We start from the raw sequence: 15,032 nt of genomic DNA, 5'->3' as shown, positions 1-15,032 counted from the left end.
TTCCTTATGAGCATTGACAGAGAATGCCTCAGCCTATTATTGGTAACAATGTTAAATCTTAGGACAACTAGGTATAATAATATCAAGTCATCGTTCAACATCACCTGTGACCCCTTCTCTCCATCACTGTCTGATACACAGCACAGTTGTTTAGATTCTGTCACCTGACAAAACAGGATAAACACATGCCATTTAAACAGCAATCATTTTATTTCACTTTTTCTGAGTCTTAGTGTGCAAATCTCGAATCAAATCATTGTTTGCCAAGTCAGTGAATGCATTTTAAAAACTATTTGTGCGAAGTGTATTGTCTATTGGTGAACTGTCAATAAAATTCTAGCCATGGCAATATTAGTATGTAGCATATCAATTTCTTTCACAAGACTGATTTCTGACAAATAGTAGTCATTAGATTAGGAGAACTGACAGGGATCATATTTATACTTTTACATTTAGCTGTTTAATCTGCTGTTAGTTTTAAGTCCGTATTCACAGACTATAGCCTGCCCTGCTATAATGAATGTGCGTCAAAGCGGTAAAAAAAAAACCCCACTAGCATTAACGTTAATTGTTGTCGTTACTTTGATGGACTTTGATGGATTCACTAGCGAACTTGAAGTGACTTACACTTTTCTTTGAAAAAAAGCTCCTTATGTCCAGCTTCTTTTTTTTTTGCTGCCGCCATCCTCACATGTGTCACCCAACACACCTTCTTGCACGGGGAAAAAAATCCACTGCATTTGGCGCTGCTTGTATCTGAACGCAGCCACAGCCTCTCACATGATAGCAGGGAAATGCACAGCCAATCAAAATGTTCATATGTGTTTTGGGGGCGGGAGGACTCAAGGAGAGAACGTGATTTATCCCTTTCTGCGTGTCTAGGTTAATGTTGACAGCACGATTGTTTTTTTTTTTTAAGTGGATTAAATTATTGGTGGGGACATTTCAATGGTCGGAGGATATTGGTGGGGACACATCCCCTCCGTCCACCCTAAATCTACGCCCCTGTGTAAAGGTATCAGTTAAGGTAAGACGACCTTGTAATCAAGCTGCTCTCTTTGCTTTTAGATATGCTTAATGCGGAGAATAATGATGACCGAGTGCTGCAGTGCTGTCTGCAGTACCAGGTTATATACCCAGGGGGCACTCTCATTCTCTGCACGTAAGTTTTGGTCTCAGTATAATACAACAATGACATTCTGTGCTCATTAGCATTGTTTAATATGAAGGTTAAGTGGCTTTTATGCCCGAACTGTGTGTCTCGTAACAACGCTAAAGGCTTTCTGTATGCCAGCCTCTGTTAATGGCTTGCAAGTGATGAGTCATTCTTTTTTTTTTTTTGTTCGTTTTATTATTCAATCGTGTGCTGCGCAGCAACGACAAGAACCTGTGCAGCAAGGCCATACTGAGCGGGGTCAGAGCTCTGAGCAAGGATGACCTGGAATCCGAGGCGGAGAGGGTCAAGCGCGGCGTCCAGGCCAGTGGCTGTCTGAGTTCCTGGGGGCCCCCGCCTGCAGAAAAAGGTCAGTCAGAAAGGTCAGAAAAAGATCACTGCATATCATATGAAATATTAGTCCTGCAAGCAAATGGGCACCATAAGAAAAGTATTTCTTTACTACTTCCAGATAATTCTTCTGCTGTTCTTCCTGTTCTATTAAATTTTTAAATTTTAAATAAGTTTTTTTCCAACATTAAGAAAAACTTCTTTTAAAATGGCAACTTTAGATTTCAGAACTTTATTCGTATGCACAATGTTCTTCCCTACAGTACATCGCCCCCATACAGCATCTCTGTATCAGTTTAATAGAAAGCGGAGCGCCTCTATTTTTGGGGGTGTTAAAAATAATACTCTGGGGGTAAAATCCGGGGTTATACTGCCCAAGCCTCCTGTCATCGCAGCTCCTGCCTCATTGCCCAGAAAACTGGTTTCAATGTTATGCTATATTTTCCTTTTGCTGTTGAGACTTATGTTTCCTATGTCTTGCTCATTCTTCTAAGGCTATACTGGTGCTCTGCTTTCTTTCAGCAGTGCGTCTGCTGCCTTCACCCGCATTTCTAAAACCTCTTACCGCACGACCGGATGCTGAGGGACAGAAGTGTCGTGGCTATTGTACTTTTCAGCTGTTTTTTTTTTTTTTTTTTTTTTAATGTGCTGCTAACAGCCGGGAACAGAGGCTTTGAGACGGGGAGGAAGACGGCCGCAGTGGGTTCCTGTGAGCTCGGCCCCTGCGTCTCTGTGCTGGAGGATGCCCTGCAGGAGGTGCTGTCAAAGGTGCTGATGAAGGAGATGAAGGTTGCCTATGGCGATCTGTGGGAGGAGGTAAACACTGTCGCTCCTCATAGGATTAATATGTGATTGCTGTAGTTGAGTCTGTAAATACAGTAATGAAACCATGGTTCCTACTGAGATTGTGCTGTGGTCTGTCTCGCATCTCCTCTAGATTGTGTTTGTGAAGCCACCTTGGACCGTGTGCGACCTCCTACGGTGCTATACGAAGCACTGGATCGCTGTATTTGGAAACGTCTTCCAACGGAATCTCCTGCGCACTGTTCAATGTCTGAGTGACATGCTCTGCAAAGGTACTAGTCGCACTGCAGTGCAGTTGTCTGGAGGTGGCGCTGTGGCTCAGTGGGTATCCCTGTAGCCTCACACCTCTAGGGTTGTGGGCTTGATTCCCGCTTCCCTCAGTATATATGGAGTTTGCATGTTCACCCCCAGTTTGTGTGGCTTTTCTCTGGGTACTCTGGTTTCCTCCAGCAGTCCAAAAGCTGAATTAGTGTCTCTAAATTGTCTGTGAGTTTGTGTATGTGGCGTCCTGCAGCCGCTACTGAATCCCTGTGCTTCTTGGGATTTGCTGCAGACTCACATTTGTAAAGGATAAGCAATTGGAGGATCGATGGGTTTTGCTATAAGAACAGGGCGTTTCGTTTTATTAATGGCAGTTATTTGCATTAAAGCACAGCTGCTTTATGCTGACCTTTGGGGAAAGGCACAGGATGAAAGCCCGAGTGTGTTTGCGTTCCTGTTTTTCCGGCTACTCAGCACCCAGAGAGTGAGTCCGAGGCCCGGAGTGACCCAGTTCTGTTTAGCTCCATGCTAGTCTCCAGGGCTTGGCCAGGCCCTCCCATGAAAGGGCGAGTGGAAAAGTACCAGCGCGGCAAGGCGGAGGCCAGCTGACATCCTAACTGTGTCCCGGAGGAGCAAAGGGCCGCACCCCTGCGCCCGTTACTGCCTGCTCAGATCAGTCATCCCTTTCACCCATAAACCAAAGAAAACCTCACATTTATCTCAGACACAAAGGCTTCTGGGAAAGTAGAAGTGTGGTGAAAAAAGGCCTGTAATATATATTTTTTGCCTTTCAGTTTAGGATCAGCTTTGTGTCAGTGAGCGCTGCTTCAATAACCCTCTTTATTAACTGTGCCTGGAAATATTTTCAATTTTCATTTTACAGACAAAAAGTTAGATGCTTTACACTGTAAAAGTCGTACTTTCGGATCCATTCGAGAGTCCAGTCCCAAACTCCACAGGCTTGTGACGCACCTGTGCTATGATATCAGAGCCAATCCAGGGAGATTGCCCAATTTGTCTGAAGAAATTGTCCCCCACACACACACATACACACACACACACACACCTGAAGATGATACACTTGGTTACCATGAGCAGCAAACAACTGGGAGAAAATCACTTTTTTTTCCATTTTTTATTATTTTTTTTCCCTTCCCCTTTTATACGACAGGAACCCGCAAAAATTTCTGGGCAGAGTCACTGTGGAAAAATATAACAGTTCTAAAAAACCTAATCAAGACTCTTGACAAGTAGTGAGTTTTTCCAGTCTGTTTTGCACCAGGACATAAAGAACATAGTGGTGTATTTATAGCAGTGATGTTATTGCGGCGGTTTTGCTGCACTGACGTGTGGGCCGGTGATACAGTCCTGCCTAAAAGGCTGTGCCCCCCCCAGGCAGGATGCTGGACAGATGTGCCGTCAGGCGGGCGGCTCTGGAGGCCCAGCAGCTGCTGCGTGCGTTCGGGCGGCGTTCGGACTATGAGGGCCAGGTCGTCCGGTCCCTGTCGGCGCTGGAGCCCCTGCTGCAGGAGCCCTGCAAGGTAGGGATGGGACCTGGAAGTCCTTTCAGAAGCTTCCGGTCACAGGCAGTACGCATAACGCCCACTTTCTTACTACGATGACTCATTCACAGTCTGTAGTCCATTTTACTTTTATGTCTTTTTTTCTTTTGATCTACAAATTAGTATGAGTGATTGCTTTAAGTTAGGATTTTCAAGCCTGAAATCATTACCATTAAGTTCATTGTACATATTCAGCACACACTTTTATTCAGAGAGAGACGTGGTCAGACACTGCCTGGGGCAATTGGGGGTTAAGGGCCTCGCTCAGGGGCCCAGCAGTGACATCATTTTGCCGACCCTGGGATTTGAACCAGTCACCTTTCGATCCTGGACACAGTGCTATTCCTGTGAGCTGCACACTGTATACATAAAAAACCGGTATTGTATGTCTAAATGCAGCCATGTCATTTCAGCGATGCTCATCTGAGGTTGTATGTGTGTGTGCATGTGTGTGTGTGTGTGTGTGTGTGAGTGCGCTTTTAGCCAGAAACGGATGTCCCTGCAAGCCCACTGATTTCCCCAAACATCGATGCCGTCATGTCCGAGGAGGAGGGATCGTTGGAGACCCAGCCCTCACATCTTGAGGTGTGGGAGGTGTTTGAGAACATCTGGAGTAACGCGTGCCAGATCAGGTGATCAGAAATCCAAAGCAGAGAAGCCTGACTGGCTACAGCGTTTTCGGCCCAGCACAGCTCTGAATGGCTGTGCCCCCCCCCCCCCCCCCATTTGTTAAGGGGATTGTGCTAAAATAATCCCGAGCGTAGAGCTTTAGAGAGTTCTGGGAAACAGGTTTCCTTCAGCGCCTCTAGTCTCTTTCAACCTTCCATCGAATTCACGGTGCCGGTTTCTATAGCTTGTTCAGTACTAGTAATTAGTGCATGATTATGTGAGTCAGTCTTCCTAACTATACATGTGATGCAGAATGGTGACTCTAGGTTTTTTTTTTTTCTCCCCTCCCATCCCCGTGGCCCAGCTCTGCTGTGTTCATGGCTCTCCAGTTTGACCCAGGCTCCATGGAGACCAGCATGCCTGAGAGCAGGCCGCCCCCCCCGGAGGGTGCCCTCTCCTGCCTGTGCTCGCTCGCCGGTACCATCCGCCAGCTGCTACATGCCGTCCACGGGTACGGCCCCCCCTGCCCCCCTGCCTGCATTAGCTCTGATAGCCCTTTAACCCTCAGTTTGCCTTCTGAATGTCCTTTTCCACCTTAATCTTCTTTGTGACTGTCTGCTCATCCTGTGACTTTTTACCCTCTGTGTCCTGCTGTCACTACCACTGGTCATTCTGTTGATCACTGGTCACCAACTGGCGGACTCCAAACCAGAACATAATTGAATTATGCACGATTGATTTGCCCCACCCTTGCCCACTGGTCTGCATTTTTTTTCCCCCCACTTGAAACGGTGGACCTTGGCCTTGTTTTGCTGGTAAAATTTGGCCCTTGAGGAAAAATATCTGGGGACCTCTGGTATAGATGCTCTCCGATAATCCTGCCCAGTCTGCCACACTGGGATTACTCCGCTCTTCTGTCAGCCCTACCTGTATGATACACCATCCTGTTGGCACTCACTGTACAGTGTGGTAGCCCTTCTCTCCTGGTGCTGAAACTATTTATCTTGTTCTTGTACACTCTGTCTTCACAAGCATAGTCTGAGGTCAGACATTCTCGTTTCTGGGAAGCTTGCTACATTTAATCTAGTTTCTTGATGGAGTATCAATACTAGAATGAGACGGTGAGGTCAGTTTAAGTTTTAATTTAAGTTAGAGGGCAAATGGAGGAGAGACTGATTGTGCAATTCACCTGTTAGCATGAATGTGTTTCAATGAAAACCAGCAAGTGAATGGATGGGGTGACGTTGCAGTCCAGAGCAGGTGAATGAGTTGTTTGTTCAGACAATCGGAAATGTTGATGAACATATCATGGGATTTTTTTTTCTTCAATAGACCATTTTCTCCTTATTGTAAAAGTCCTAAACGTTGTGGAACAAATTTTTGGAACTGACCATCAAGGATTAATCTTATAAGACTTGCCCGGTGGATAAGATAAATATTTTGGCAATGGATGCTTCCTTATAGGGATGAATAACTTCTTGATCGTAGTGCTTGTTGCTAGATTGTAAGGTGAAATGGCCGGAATGTGGAAGAAGTTTTTAAAACTGACCATCAAGGATTAACCTCACAAGACCTGCCAGGTGGTTTGGGTAGTAAAATACTTTGGCAAGCTGTAGTTCTATGTGAGGAATGTCTATAGAAATGTTTAAAATTACCCATGTTCCTGTAGTAAATAAGGTAAGGCAATGGAACCTAGCCAAGAAAAGTGCAATGCCTGAAATGTTCATGGAGGGGAGACCATCTAGAAATTGCTTGTCTCTTTGTATAAATGAGAGCTCGGACCTCCTTTCATTGAAGCTGTCAATGGTCACTCCTTGTGTTTCACTCTGCTTCCGTCTCCAACAGAAATAAATTCCCATCACTTTAGAACCAGGTCTCCGGCCAAAATTTCTGTGACAGCTTTTAGTAAAATGGGTTGATAAATGTAATGGCCATGCATTGGTTTAATTGAAAACCTTATATGTCAAAATGAGATTAACTGCTGTAATTTGTATTGGACACGGCGAAATAAAGAAAGGGGACAAATCTGGATGAGTAAAATGGCTCAACGCATCACTGTGGATTTAAGGGAGGTTTTCAGGGAGTCGGGCCATACCGAGATGGTACCTGATCGTAATGCCCCTGGCCACCAGTCCAAAGAGATTAACAATGATTACTGCTCTGGTTGGGACTTAAAGCCTGCTGGTTAGTTCTGACTATTAATCACCGAATAGGTGATGAAACTCATCTGCCTGAACATATGTTCCATTGTTGTCTGTTCAATAGTTGTTGACTAACTTGACCATAATTTATGATGGTGTGAAAGAATGCGCTTGTCTGTCTGCCTTTGAGGAGACTGGCGCCCTCTCTGTTGGGTGGCCTGTTTTATCCTCCTCCTGGTGTAGGGTTACCATGACACTCATTAGCTAAGCCCTTTGTGAGAATAATCGTTAACCACTTTCTGTACCAGTTGGCAGGTTTGTATGATTGGGACCTTGAATATTTGTGAGTTTTTATGATGCTGGTTTTGACGCTTCCTGGTTTTCGTGGTTTTTGTGAAATGCAATGTGTTTGCCAGCATTGGTCTCCACACACAGCCAAAGGGATACTTCAAAGTGTATGACACGTGTGTTTTAGCGAAAGCCATTGTGATTTGTAAGTAAGCTCCAATACAGGTGAAATCCCTTTCCTCTGAATTTTCTGAACACCGTTTTTGTGTCATTCATGATAGCGCACTCTCAGACCCTGTCTTGCGTTCAGCATTTTCTTGCACGTATTGGTTCCTATATTCAAGAGTATCTACGACTAAATGTTTATAACCAGTTATCAGTTTGTGGTCAGAAACATATCTGTTGGTTCTCTGTTGCCAAAGAGCTGTCAGTAGGCTTATCTGACCTATGTGAGTGTGGTCTAGTTACACTTCTCGTGCCGTGTCTCGAATGCGTTCATTCTCACACGATTCCTGCTGTGCACGGGGATCCCTTCTTGTTCCCAAGGAGATCAACACCATGACTCAACACAATGACTCACCCACTCCCACGACTCGCTTCATTATTCAGCAGCTGAAGAAGATGGAAGTATTTATAATGCAGGGGGTAGCCTTCTTAATGGCACCTCTCACCCCCCCCCCCCCACCCCCCATTCCATTCCCCCCTTTTCTCTCTCTCTCCTGTTGTTTTTTCATCCCCAGAGTTCAGGGGCAATTGACTTGTTTGCAAATTCCTTGTCAGGCTGATGAAATGCTGCTACTGTCGGCATCCTGACTGAAGCCTTTCGTCACTTGATCGATTGGGCTTTTTTTTCTTAACTTGATCCTTTTTGTACTTTGGTCCTGCATGTCCATCATGCTACCGATGATATTTCGGTGTAATTATTTCCGTGCGGTGATATAATTAAAAATGAGATGTCAGTGATCTGTGTATCATCAAAAGGTCAAATAGTCAGTTGGTCAGTCCTGATGATTTATTTTGATTTGTTATTGTGAAAGCAGCTCTTGTTTAATTTTGAATAGGTCACTATTTATGTCACTCTGGCCCACATGGAGAAAATAAACCCTAACCCTAACCCCCAATGGGTTACATGCTTTATTTTAATTGCCGTTCTATGTCCTGCCTAATATCCTCATTTCTCACTTCTGTTTTTAAAATAAGCTTGTCATTAGTTGAAGCTCATGTCATGAATAGTGTGAAATATTTTGCTTGCAAAATGTTCTCTCTCCCGAAGAGCTGGATAGCTTGTTTGATTACAGGTCACTGATGGCATGTTGAAGGACCCAGATTCAAACCTGTATCCATTCTGTTGTTTTGGATGTGGTGTGTGATTTCACCACTGGGACCTTGAGCAAGGCCCTTATTGCTCCAGGGATTGGCTAACTCTGCTTTCTCAGTTGTATGTTGCTTTGGATAAAAGCATCTGTTTAATCAGAGGTGGGGAACCTGTTCCCTGGAGAGCCGGTGAGGGTGCAGGTTTTTGGGATGACCTCAGTCAGCCAATAATAAAACAGTGGCCAATAAAACTCCAGCCCTGGGGAACCATTGTCATTGGCTGATTGAGAGGCCATCCCAAAACCTGCACCCACACTGGCTTTCCAGGGAACAGGTTCCTCACCTCTGTGTTAAATAATTGTAAATTATTTTTGCATTTTAGGACTTCCTGCATACAGATCTGAATATCATTTTTCAGAACAATGAGTACCTTAACAGCTTTTTTGATGCCTTTGGCGTGGAGGGTGAATGGTACCTTTGAAATATCCATTTTAAACATGCCGGAATTATCCTTGCTCATGCCACATGTGTTCAGTGATCGTTAAAACGGCCCAGTAGAGGATGTTTGATGTTTCATACTAAGACTGTCTGTCGATCTGCCCTTTCAGAGTGCTTGTGTCCGACTGCTCCTTTGAGGACGTGCAGTCTCTGTTCACCTTCATCTGCTCCACTGAGGTGAGGTCTTCCTTCTCATCCTGCTCAATGGGTGTTCAGTTTGAGCTCCCTTTTATGTTCTTAGGCAGTGTGCTGCTCTGTCGGATTTAACTATAACCGTCGGTACTTTGGAACCACTGGAAATTGTAGTTTTTCTCTGGCAATCTAGTTATGAGCTGATAACTGCTAAGCAAAGTGTTTTTATAAAACACCTTGTATTTCTAAAGGGTGAAGCTGATATAAGAACATGCAAGAACCATAAAATAGGCTACTATATGCAGTATATGAGGATTAAAATAATCAGTGCTAGTAATACTGTTACCCCATGGTTAATCTTCAATTTTTCATATGAACATTTTTGTATCCAAATGTATTGCATTGGTTGCAAACCAAGAATAAATACTGAAAATGTATGCAATGTGCCCAATAGAAATCAATGTCAAAATCAATGTTCCATCAAGTGTCAAGGTTTTCTGAGGTTGAGGAAAGTTGACATGGAAGTCGTTTCTCCTGGATTAACACTTGGGGGGGCTTCTGATCTGAAGAGGGATGGTTGATGTTAATGTTTGTGTGTTATCCTTTGCTGCAGATCACGTTGGCGAAGCCAAGGTTCACTGCCAAGGACCTGTTTCAGTGTCTTTCCCAACATGAGTACAGGTGTGTGGAAAAACTATGTGCTTTCAGTCAATGCAGCTACATGGGGTTGGCTTTGTGACCTTTGAAACACATTTGGACACATTAACAAGAATATGTAGAAATCCTGTCCTGTGTCCTATAGCCCAGTCAACATCCCACTGTCTTGATAAGAAAATTGAGGAGATGCATGGGGTGGCTTTCATTTGTCAAGCTGTGCGGTTCATTTTCCCGAGTCTTCGACACTCTGCAAGCGCGTTGTTCTGCTTTGCTGGGGCTTCTGAAAGCACCACTGCTAAGTTTTTACAACAGGAGGAAAGTTCCCTTCCAGATTAGAAACCAAACCTTTCCATTAAGATTTTACCTTTCCTAGTTAAAGCATAGTCTGTTCATTCTAGGCACGTTGTGGCTGAACAATATGAGCCATGCTCATTAGCGTATTGATTAGCGGGACTTAACGAGCTGTGTAATTCAATCAAAATTACAGATTAAGGCCTACATGTGCAGAACACCATGTCCCTCTAATCAAACTGTTGGTAGGCTGTTATTACGTTGGAGAACAATTCCATTTGTCAAGCCTGCTATTTATGCAAATTGCCCACAGGCATTGTTGGGGGCTGTCATTGTTTATGCAGAGCACTAAACAGAGAATGAGCTAATTCTGGTTTGGAAAGGTATTTCATGCTCATGAAAGGCTAGATTTGAGCCTTCAGATTTGAGGTTGACCATTTTGAAGTTTCCTGGCTGGATTTGGTGTGTAGCTGAAATTAGTTTATTTTTAAGGCTCTCACTTGGTAGGGGTTGTGCTGCTCTGACTCTCAGGTGGGGGAGAGAAAGTGTATGTTTGATCATTTCAGGTACAAAATGTAACAGGGACCCTCCTTGGCATCATGGTGCCGTTCTGTTGCCCTCGGGCTGGAGGTTGTAGTACAGGAAGTTGGGAGCAGCTGCAGCAGATGTATCTAAAATGGAAGCCTCATATAAGGATCACAGTGGACTTATGTGAAGACACACAAGTCACAAAAAATAATTCCCTTTGTGTTCGTTCCAGACCCCTGTAGAAGTTTGTGATTTGCTGTTGACCTTTATTAGTTGTGTGGTGTTCAGGAGAAAGGCTTTTTAGTCGTCTCTGGAATGTCTGCTCTGCAACGCAGCAGCTGCTCCTGAAGTCTCACAGCAGGACTATTTCTGTTGCCTCAAAGAAGTTTTGGAACTGGGAGAACTTTCTTACAGGGCGGGGGCCCCAACGCCGGTTTCTTCCTACACTCCCACGCGCTCGGGCTGAGACTCCTGCTAGCTGGGATGTCAGGCTGCCAGCTTTGTGTGCCAGCAGCGCACCTCATGTTCACCCACCACACAAAGACGCCATTTGTCGCGCTCCTAGCCCATACCGGTGCCAGGAGGCGAACAGAGCATTGGGCAGGTGAAATATGGGAGGACTGAGGCGTGCTCTGATTGGCCAAGCTTCTGTGCTGCTTAGTTAGGGATTCATGGGGTACATCTTCCCAATTGTATTGGCGGAGGTAGAACTTAAGAGGAAGCTGAGAAAGCTTATATTACTTAGCAGATGCTTTTATCAGATATGGCATACATTTTATTTAATTTTTTTAAACGCAAAGTCCGTGGATGGTGAGTGGCTCGGCGCTAAACCTGTGATCAGAAGATCACTGGCTCGAGCCCCAGCCTCAGCAGAACAGTCACAGTTAACACCCTAGTCCCAGGGATGACACCCATTGGCTCATCCTACGCTGTGACCCCCAAGCTATGGAGAGTAAGTTGGGGTAGTCGAAGAAAAGAATTCAAATGTACCTGTACTTGTACTTGTGCAAATGGTGAACATAGGGTTTATCTTTTTCTTTTTTTTTTTTTTTTGTATAATCATTGTCAATTCTTGGAGCAAATGGGGGTTAAAGGCGTTGCTTAGGGGCCCTACTCTGCCGACCTTAGGATGTAAACTGGTGACCTTCTGATTTTAGGCACAGTGTCACACGTCACCCTAACAGCTTAGTCTCCGTGGCCTCTCTGCCACCTCCGATTTGGAGAGTCTGTCCTTTACTCCCCGCCCCACGCCCATTCTCTCACCTTCCGCCATCCAAGCTTCATGGCACAGTTAATCTCCTGTCCCGCCCTAGGAGGCTACACCTCTGTGCAGGTGACACTATATAGAATAAATGCCACCCATCCCTGTTCTCTTTCCTCTTCTGATCCCATTGCCAAACAGGGGCATTGCATTGCCTCACCATTAACATTTGTAATCTCAGTTGGAACCCAGTTCATACTGGTTTGTTTTCCTATGTTTAATTCCCCATAAGTCGGTGGTTCCTGGATCAGATGTGTAGTTTTATGTTAAGTTCCAGGCCTTTTTTTGAGGACAGAGCTCTGCTAAGGTGCTTGTCAAATTAAACAAATATTTGACATAGAACTGGATCAAGTGTCCCTGGCTCAGTTTACATTGTGCTTTTTTAGCTGTGCAGCTAGCGGGAAACCTGCTGACCCCCAGCTGCACGTTCCTGCAGCGATGTTATCTGGGTGAACTTTACCCTCTTGACCTGGAGGAATGAGGGCTTATTCACTGGGAACTGAAACGCTGGTTGTAAGGTTGTAACATCATGTAGACTGACAATATCCCGTCCCTCTGGTGGCTGAACGTCAGGACCCAGACATGAGGAGATTCAAATACGATTCACACTTTTAATAAAAAAAAAAACACAAGGTGTAGATGTAGCACAGGGGCAGGCGATCTCATCCAGAAAGGGCTGCTGTGTATACGCGTGTTCGCTGCAACTCCCTTATTAGATTTCTAAGTGGAGGATTGATTGGCTGAAGAGTCCTCACACCTGGGTTTGAACAGCTGACCTAAAGGTTATCCCAAAAACCTGCACTTTATAGACAGTTCACGCTGTACATTTCCAGTTAAACGTGTTAGCCTGCACCCACAATGGAGTGAGGTGGATCCTGTTTGTTAACAAAGGAGCCTGTGAATTGGTTAGTTGCTGTAATGTTAGGGTCAGTGTCAGTTTTATTATCATCAGACTAGTTGAACCAGTTGGTTTACCAGTTGGCCGCAGGCAGCAACACAAACCAGCCTCCTTTGGCAGTATGTGATGGGGCTGCTTTTGCATGTGCATGTGTGCAGCGTGTAAGTAAAGGAACAGTGTTGGCTGGGAAGGTAACTGTGGCAGCATTCATACCTTGGGCAATATCGCAGGTACAAGGTGGTTTGAATATAATGATGGATCTTTTCCCAGCAGAGTGTCTAAGTGGCATGAGCCTCTAGGAGAAAGAGCTCAGGAGCAACTTGAATCTTGTAGTGATTTTCCTGTGAGTCTTACAGACTCGTCACGTCTGTAATGCTCACGTTTATTTCGAGACCCTTTGGGGGGCGGGCAATGGCTCCGTCAGCTTAGGCCGGTACACCCTCCTCCCTCGAAGATGAAGGTGCTATCGGATGCTCGTATTCTCCAGCAAGTTGTCCCTCTCTGTCATTGCTGATCTCTGATAGTGCTTCAGTGGAGGGGAGCGGCTGGCGATGTGGGAAAACTGGTCACGTTTTACGAGTTTGGGGGTTGTGTTCTAGCTTGCGGTGTGTGTTCCAGGTCAGCTGAGGTGTATATATGTGGCACAACAGCCTCTGCTCCCGATTCTGACACGTGTGCTGCATTATTGCAGGGAGAAGTTGCGAGTGGGAGGGATCCAGCTGGAAGATCTTGGGAACAAACTGGAGCTCTGTGCCTCTGCCAGGGGGTATGGGACTGCAAGCAGCTCCTGGACGTGATGCTGGTACACACCAGGATATACCTCCCCCTGCCCCCCACCCCAGCACATACCTCAGTTACCAGTCTGCATCTCCTGCTTTCATTGGGGTGGGAGTTATGCATTCTGACATAGCTTTATTCATTGCAAATTAACTTATGTGTGGAAAGTTACAGTAAAGACATGAATTGCAATTCAAGAGCGTAGCTGTCTTCTATAGTGCCAGTTAATTTACGTTACAGCTGGGCATTAAATTGATTCTATCGATTTAATTCAAATTTTTTTGTTCAGGGCGATGTGTAAAATTAATATTCTAATTTACTTTAAACTGCCTAATTTATTTTTTTTTAGTATGAATAAGATGTTTTTCTTACTTTGGGGGCTCCGCAAAGTCCAGCATGCCCGACTGCTCTCTCCACCCCCTCGGACACCAACACACCGAGCAAGATGGCAGCACATGCATCCGCGAAAGAGGAGCTAGTCTGACACTGCCAGTCTCACCTTGGTTATTTTGATGTGGTTTGATTTATGCAAAGTCTGACATACTGTAGAACAAACCACTGTCTTCTGTAAAGTTTGTCTGAAGGCTACCGAAGGCAGCAGCACAACAAACTCATTTTGGCGTGTCAGACAGGCTGAGGAGCGGGAGTGTGGGGCAGCCTCTGAACGCTGTCTAAGCGGCTCACTCTTCACCTTACATTCCATACAATAAGAAGGGTCCCAGGGAAAAGAAATGACAGATGCCCTGACGCTTCATATCGGCAAAGATATGGTACCTATAGATGCAATGGAAAAAAATGGGTTCATTCAGATGCTAAATAAAATCGACCCCAGATATGAGCTATCAAACCTAAAGTCTTTTACCGAAGTAGCCCTGCCCCATCTAAACTTGTCAAAATAAGGGTATTTAATGATGTCTTCGTTTTAAAACGATTATTTCGAAAATCAGAATCGTGAATCAGGCGTATGTTGAAAACAACCTGAGATTTTTCTTTTAGGCCGTATCAAACAGGCCTAGCTCATGAGACTGTGCACAGCCAAAGGTCTTGGCGGTTTGTACTTGTGGCATGGACTTGCCAAGACAGATACTTCTTGTTTGTTTTGGGATTGTTTAAAATGTACTGCAAATTTATTTGTGCAGTTATTAATCAAGTTAATTAATTTAAGAGAATAGACTCATTATTAAACCCTGGTCTTCCATGCCCCGTGGGAAGCGGACGAGAAGAATCCTTCAGGAGAAGGGATTTGCACACTAAACGCTAAAATCCAGCTGATATCTAAAGATGAGAAATCCCATACCAACGAATTACTTTACTGTGACTCTTGTGCATGCCTGGCAACCCTAAGTGTCAGGAATAACCTTAATGTGATTAGTGTCCCCTGTATGCATCGAAGAACCCTGCAGCCTTTTTGATGTCCCCGATCATACCGCTTTTCTATATTATTGATATTTATATTCAAAACTGTACTATATCTATCTGTAAATATATAATAAAATTATTTTTGGTA

The 15,032-nt window shown here is 44.7% G+C and overlaps 1 protein-coding gene across 7 annotated transcripts in view; it reads left to right on the top strand.

Annotated features, from left to right (window-relative positions):
- The window catches only part of swt1 (SWT1 RNA endoribonuclease homolog), a 27,271-nt gene extending 12,239 nt beyond the window's left edge, over positions 1-15,032 (top strand). For 5 of the 7 annotated variants that reach the window (XM_023804536.2, XM_023804534.2, XM_023804537.2 and 2 more), the window contains 10 exons: positions 1,069-1,162; positions 1,375-1,523; positions 2,163-2,320; positions 2,442-2,580; positions 3,965-4,110; positions 4,615-4,763; positions 5,105-5,251; positions 9,092-9,158; positions 9,727-9,794; positions 13,440-13,717. In XM_023804536.2, the coding sequence (XP_023660304.2) occupies positions 1,069-1,162; positions 1,375-1,523; positions 2,163-2,320; positions 2,442-2,580; positions 3,965-4,110; positions 4,615-4,763; positions 5,105-5,251; positions 9,092-9,158; positions 9,727-9,794; positions 13,440-13,545 (1,223 nt within the window). In that variant the 3' untranslated portion in view covers positions 13,546-13,717. Of the gene's footprint in view, positions 1-1,068; positions 1,163-1,374; positions 1,524-2,162; positions 2,321-2,441; positions 2,581-3,964; positions 4,111-4,614; positions 4,764-5,104; positions 5,252-9,091; positions 9,159-9,726; positions 9,795-13,439; positions 13,718-13,915 lie in introns of those variants that run through there. The other 2 variants (XM_023804535.2, XR_002837302.2) reach the window with 2 other exon arrangements.

Source organism: Paramormyrops kingsleyae, chromosome 15 (genome assembly GCF_048594095.1).
Source record: "Paramormyrops kingsleyae isolate MSU_618 chromosome 15, PKINGS_0.4, whole genome shotgun sequence".
Classification (NCBI taxonomy): Eukaryota; Metazoa; Chordata; class Actinopteri; order Osteoglossiformes; family Mormyridae; genus Paramormyrops; species Paramormyrops kingsleyae.
This window is presented reverse-complemented; position numbering and strand designations above follow the sequence as displayed.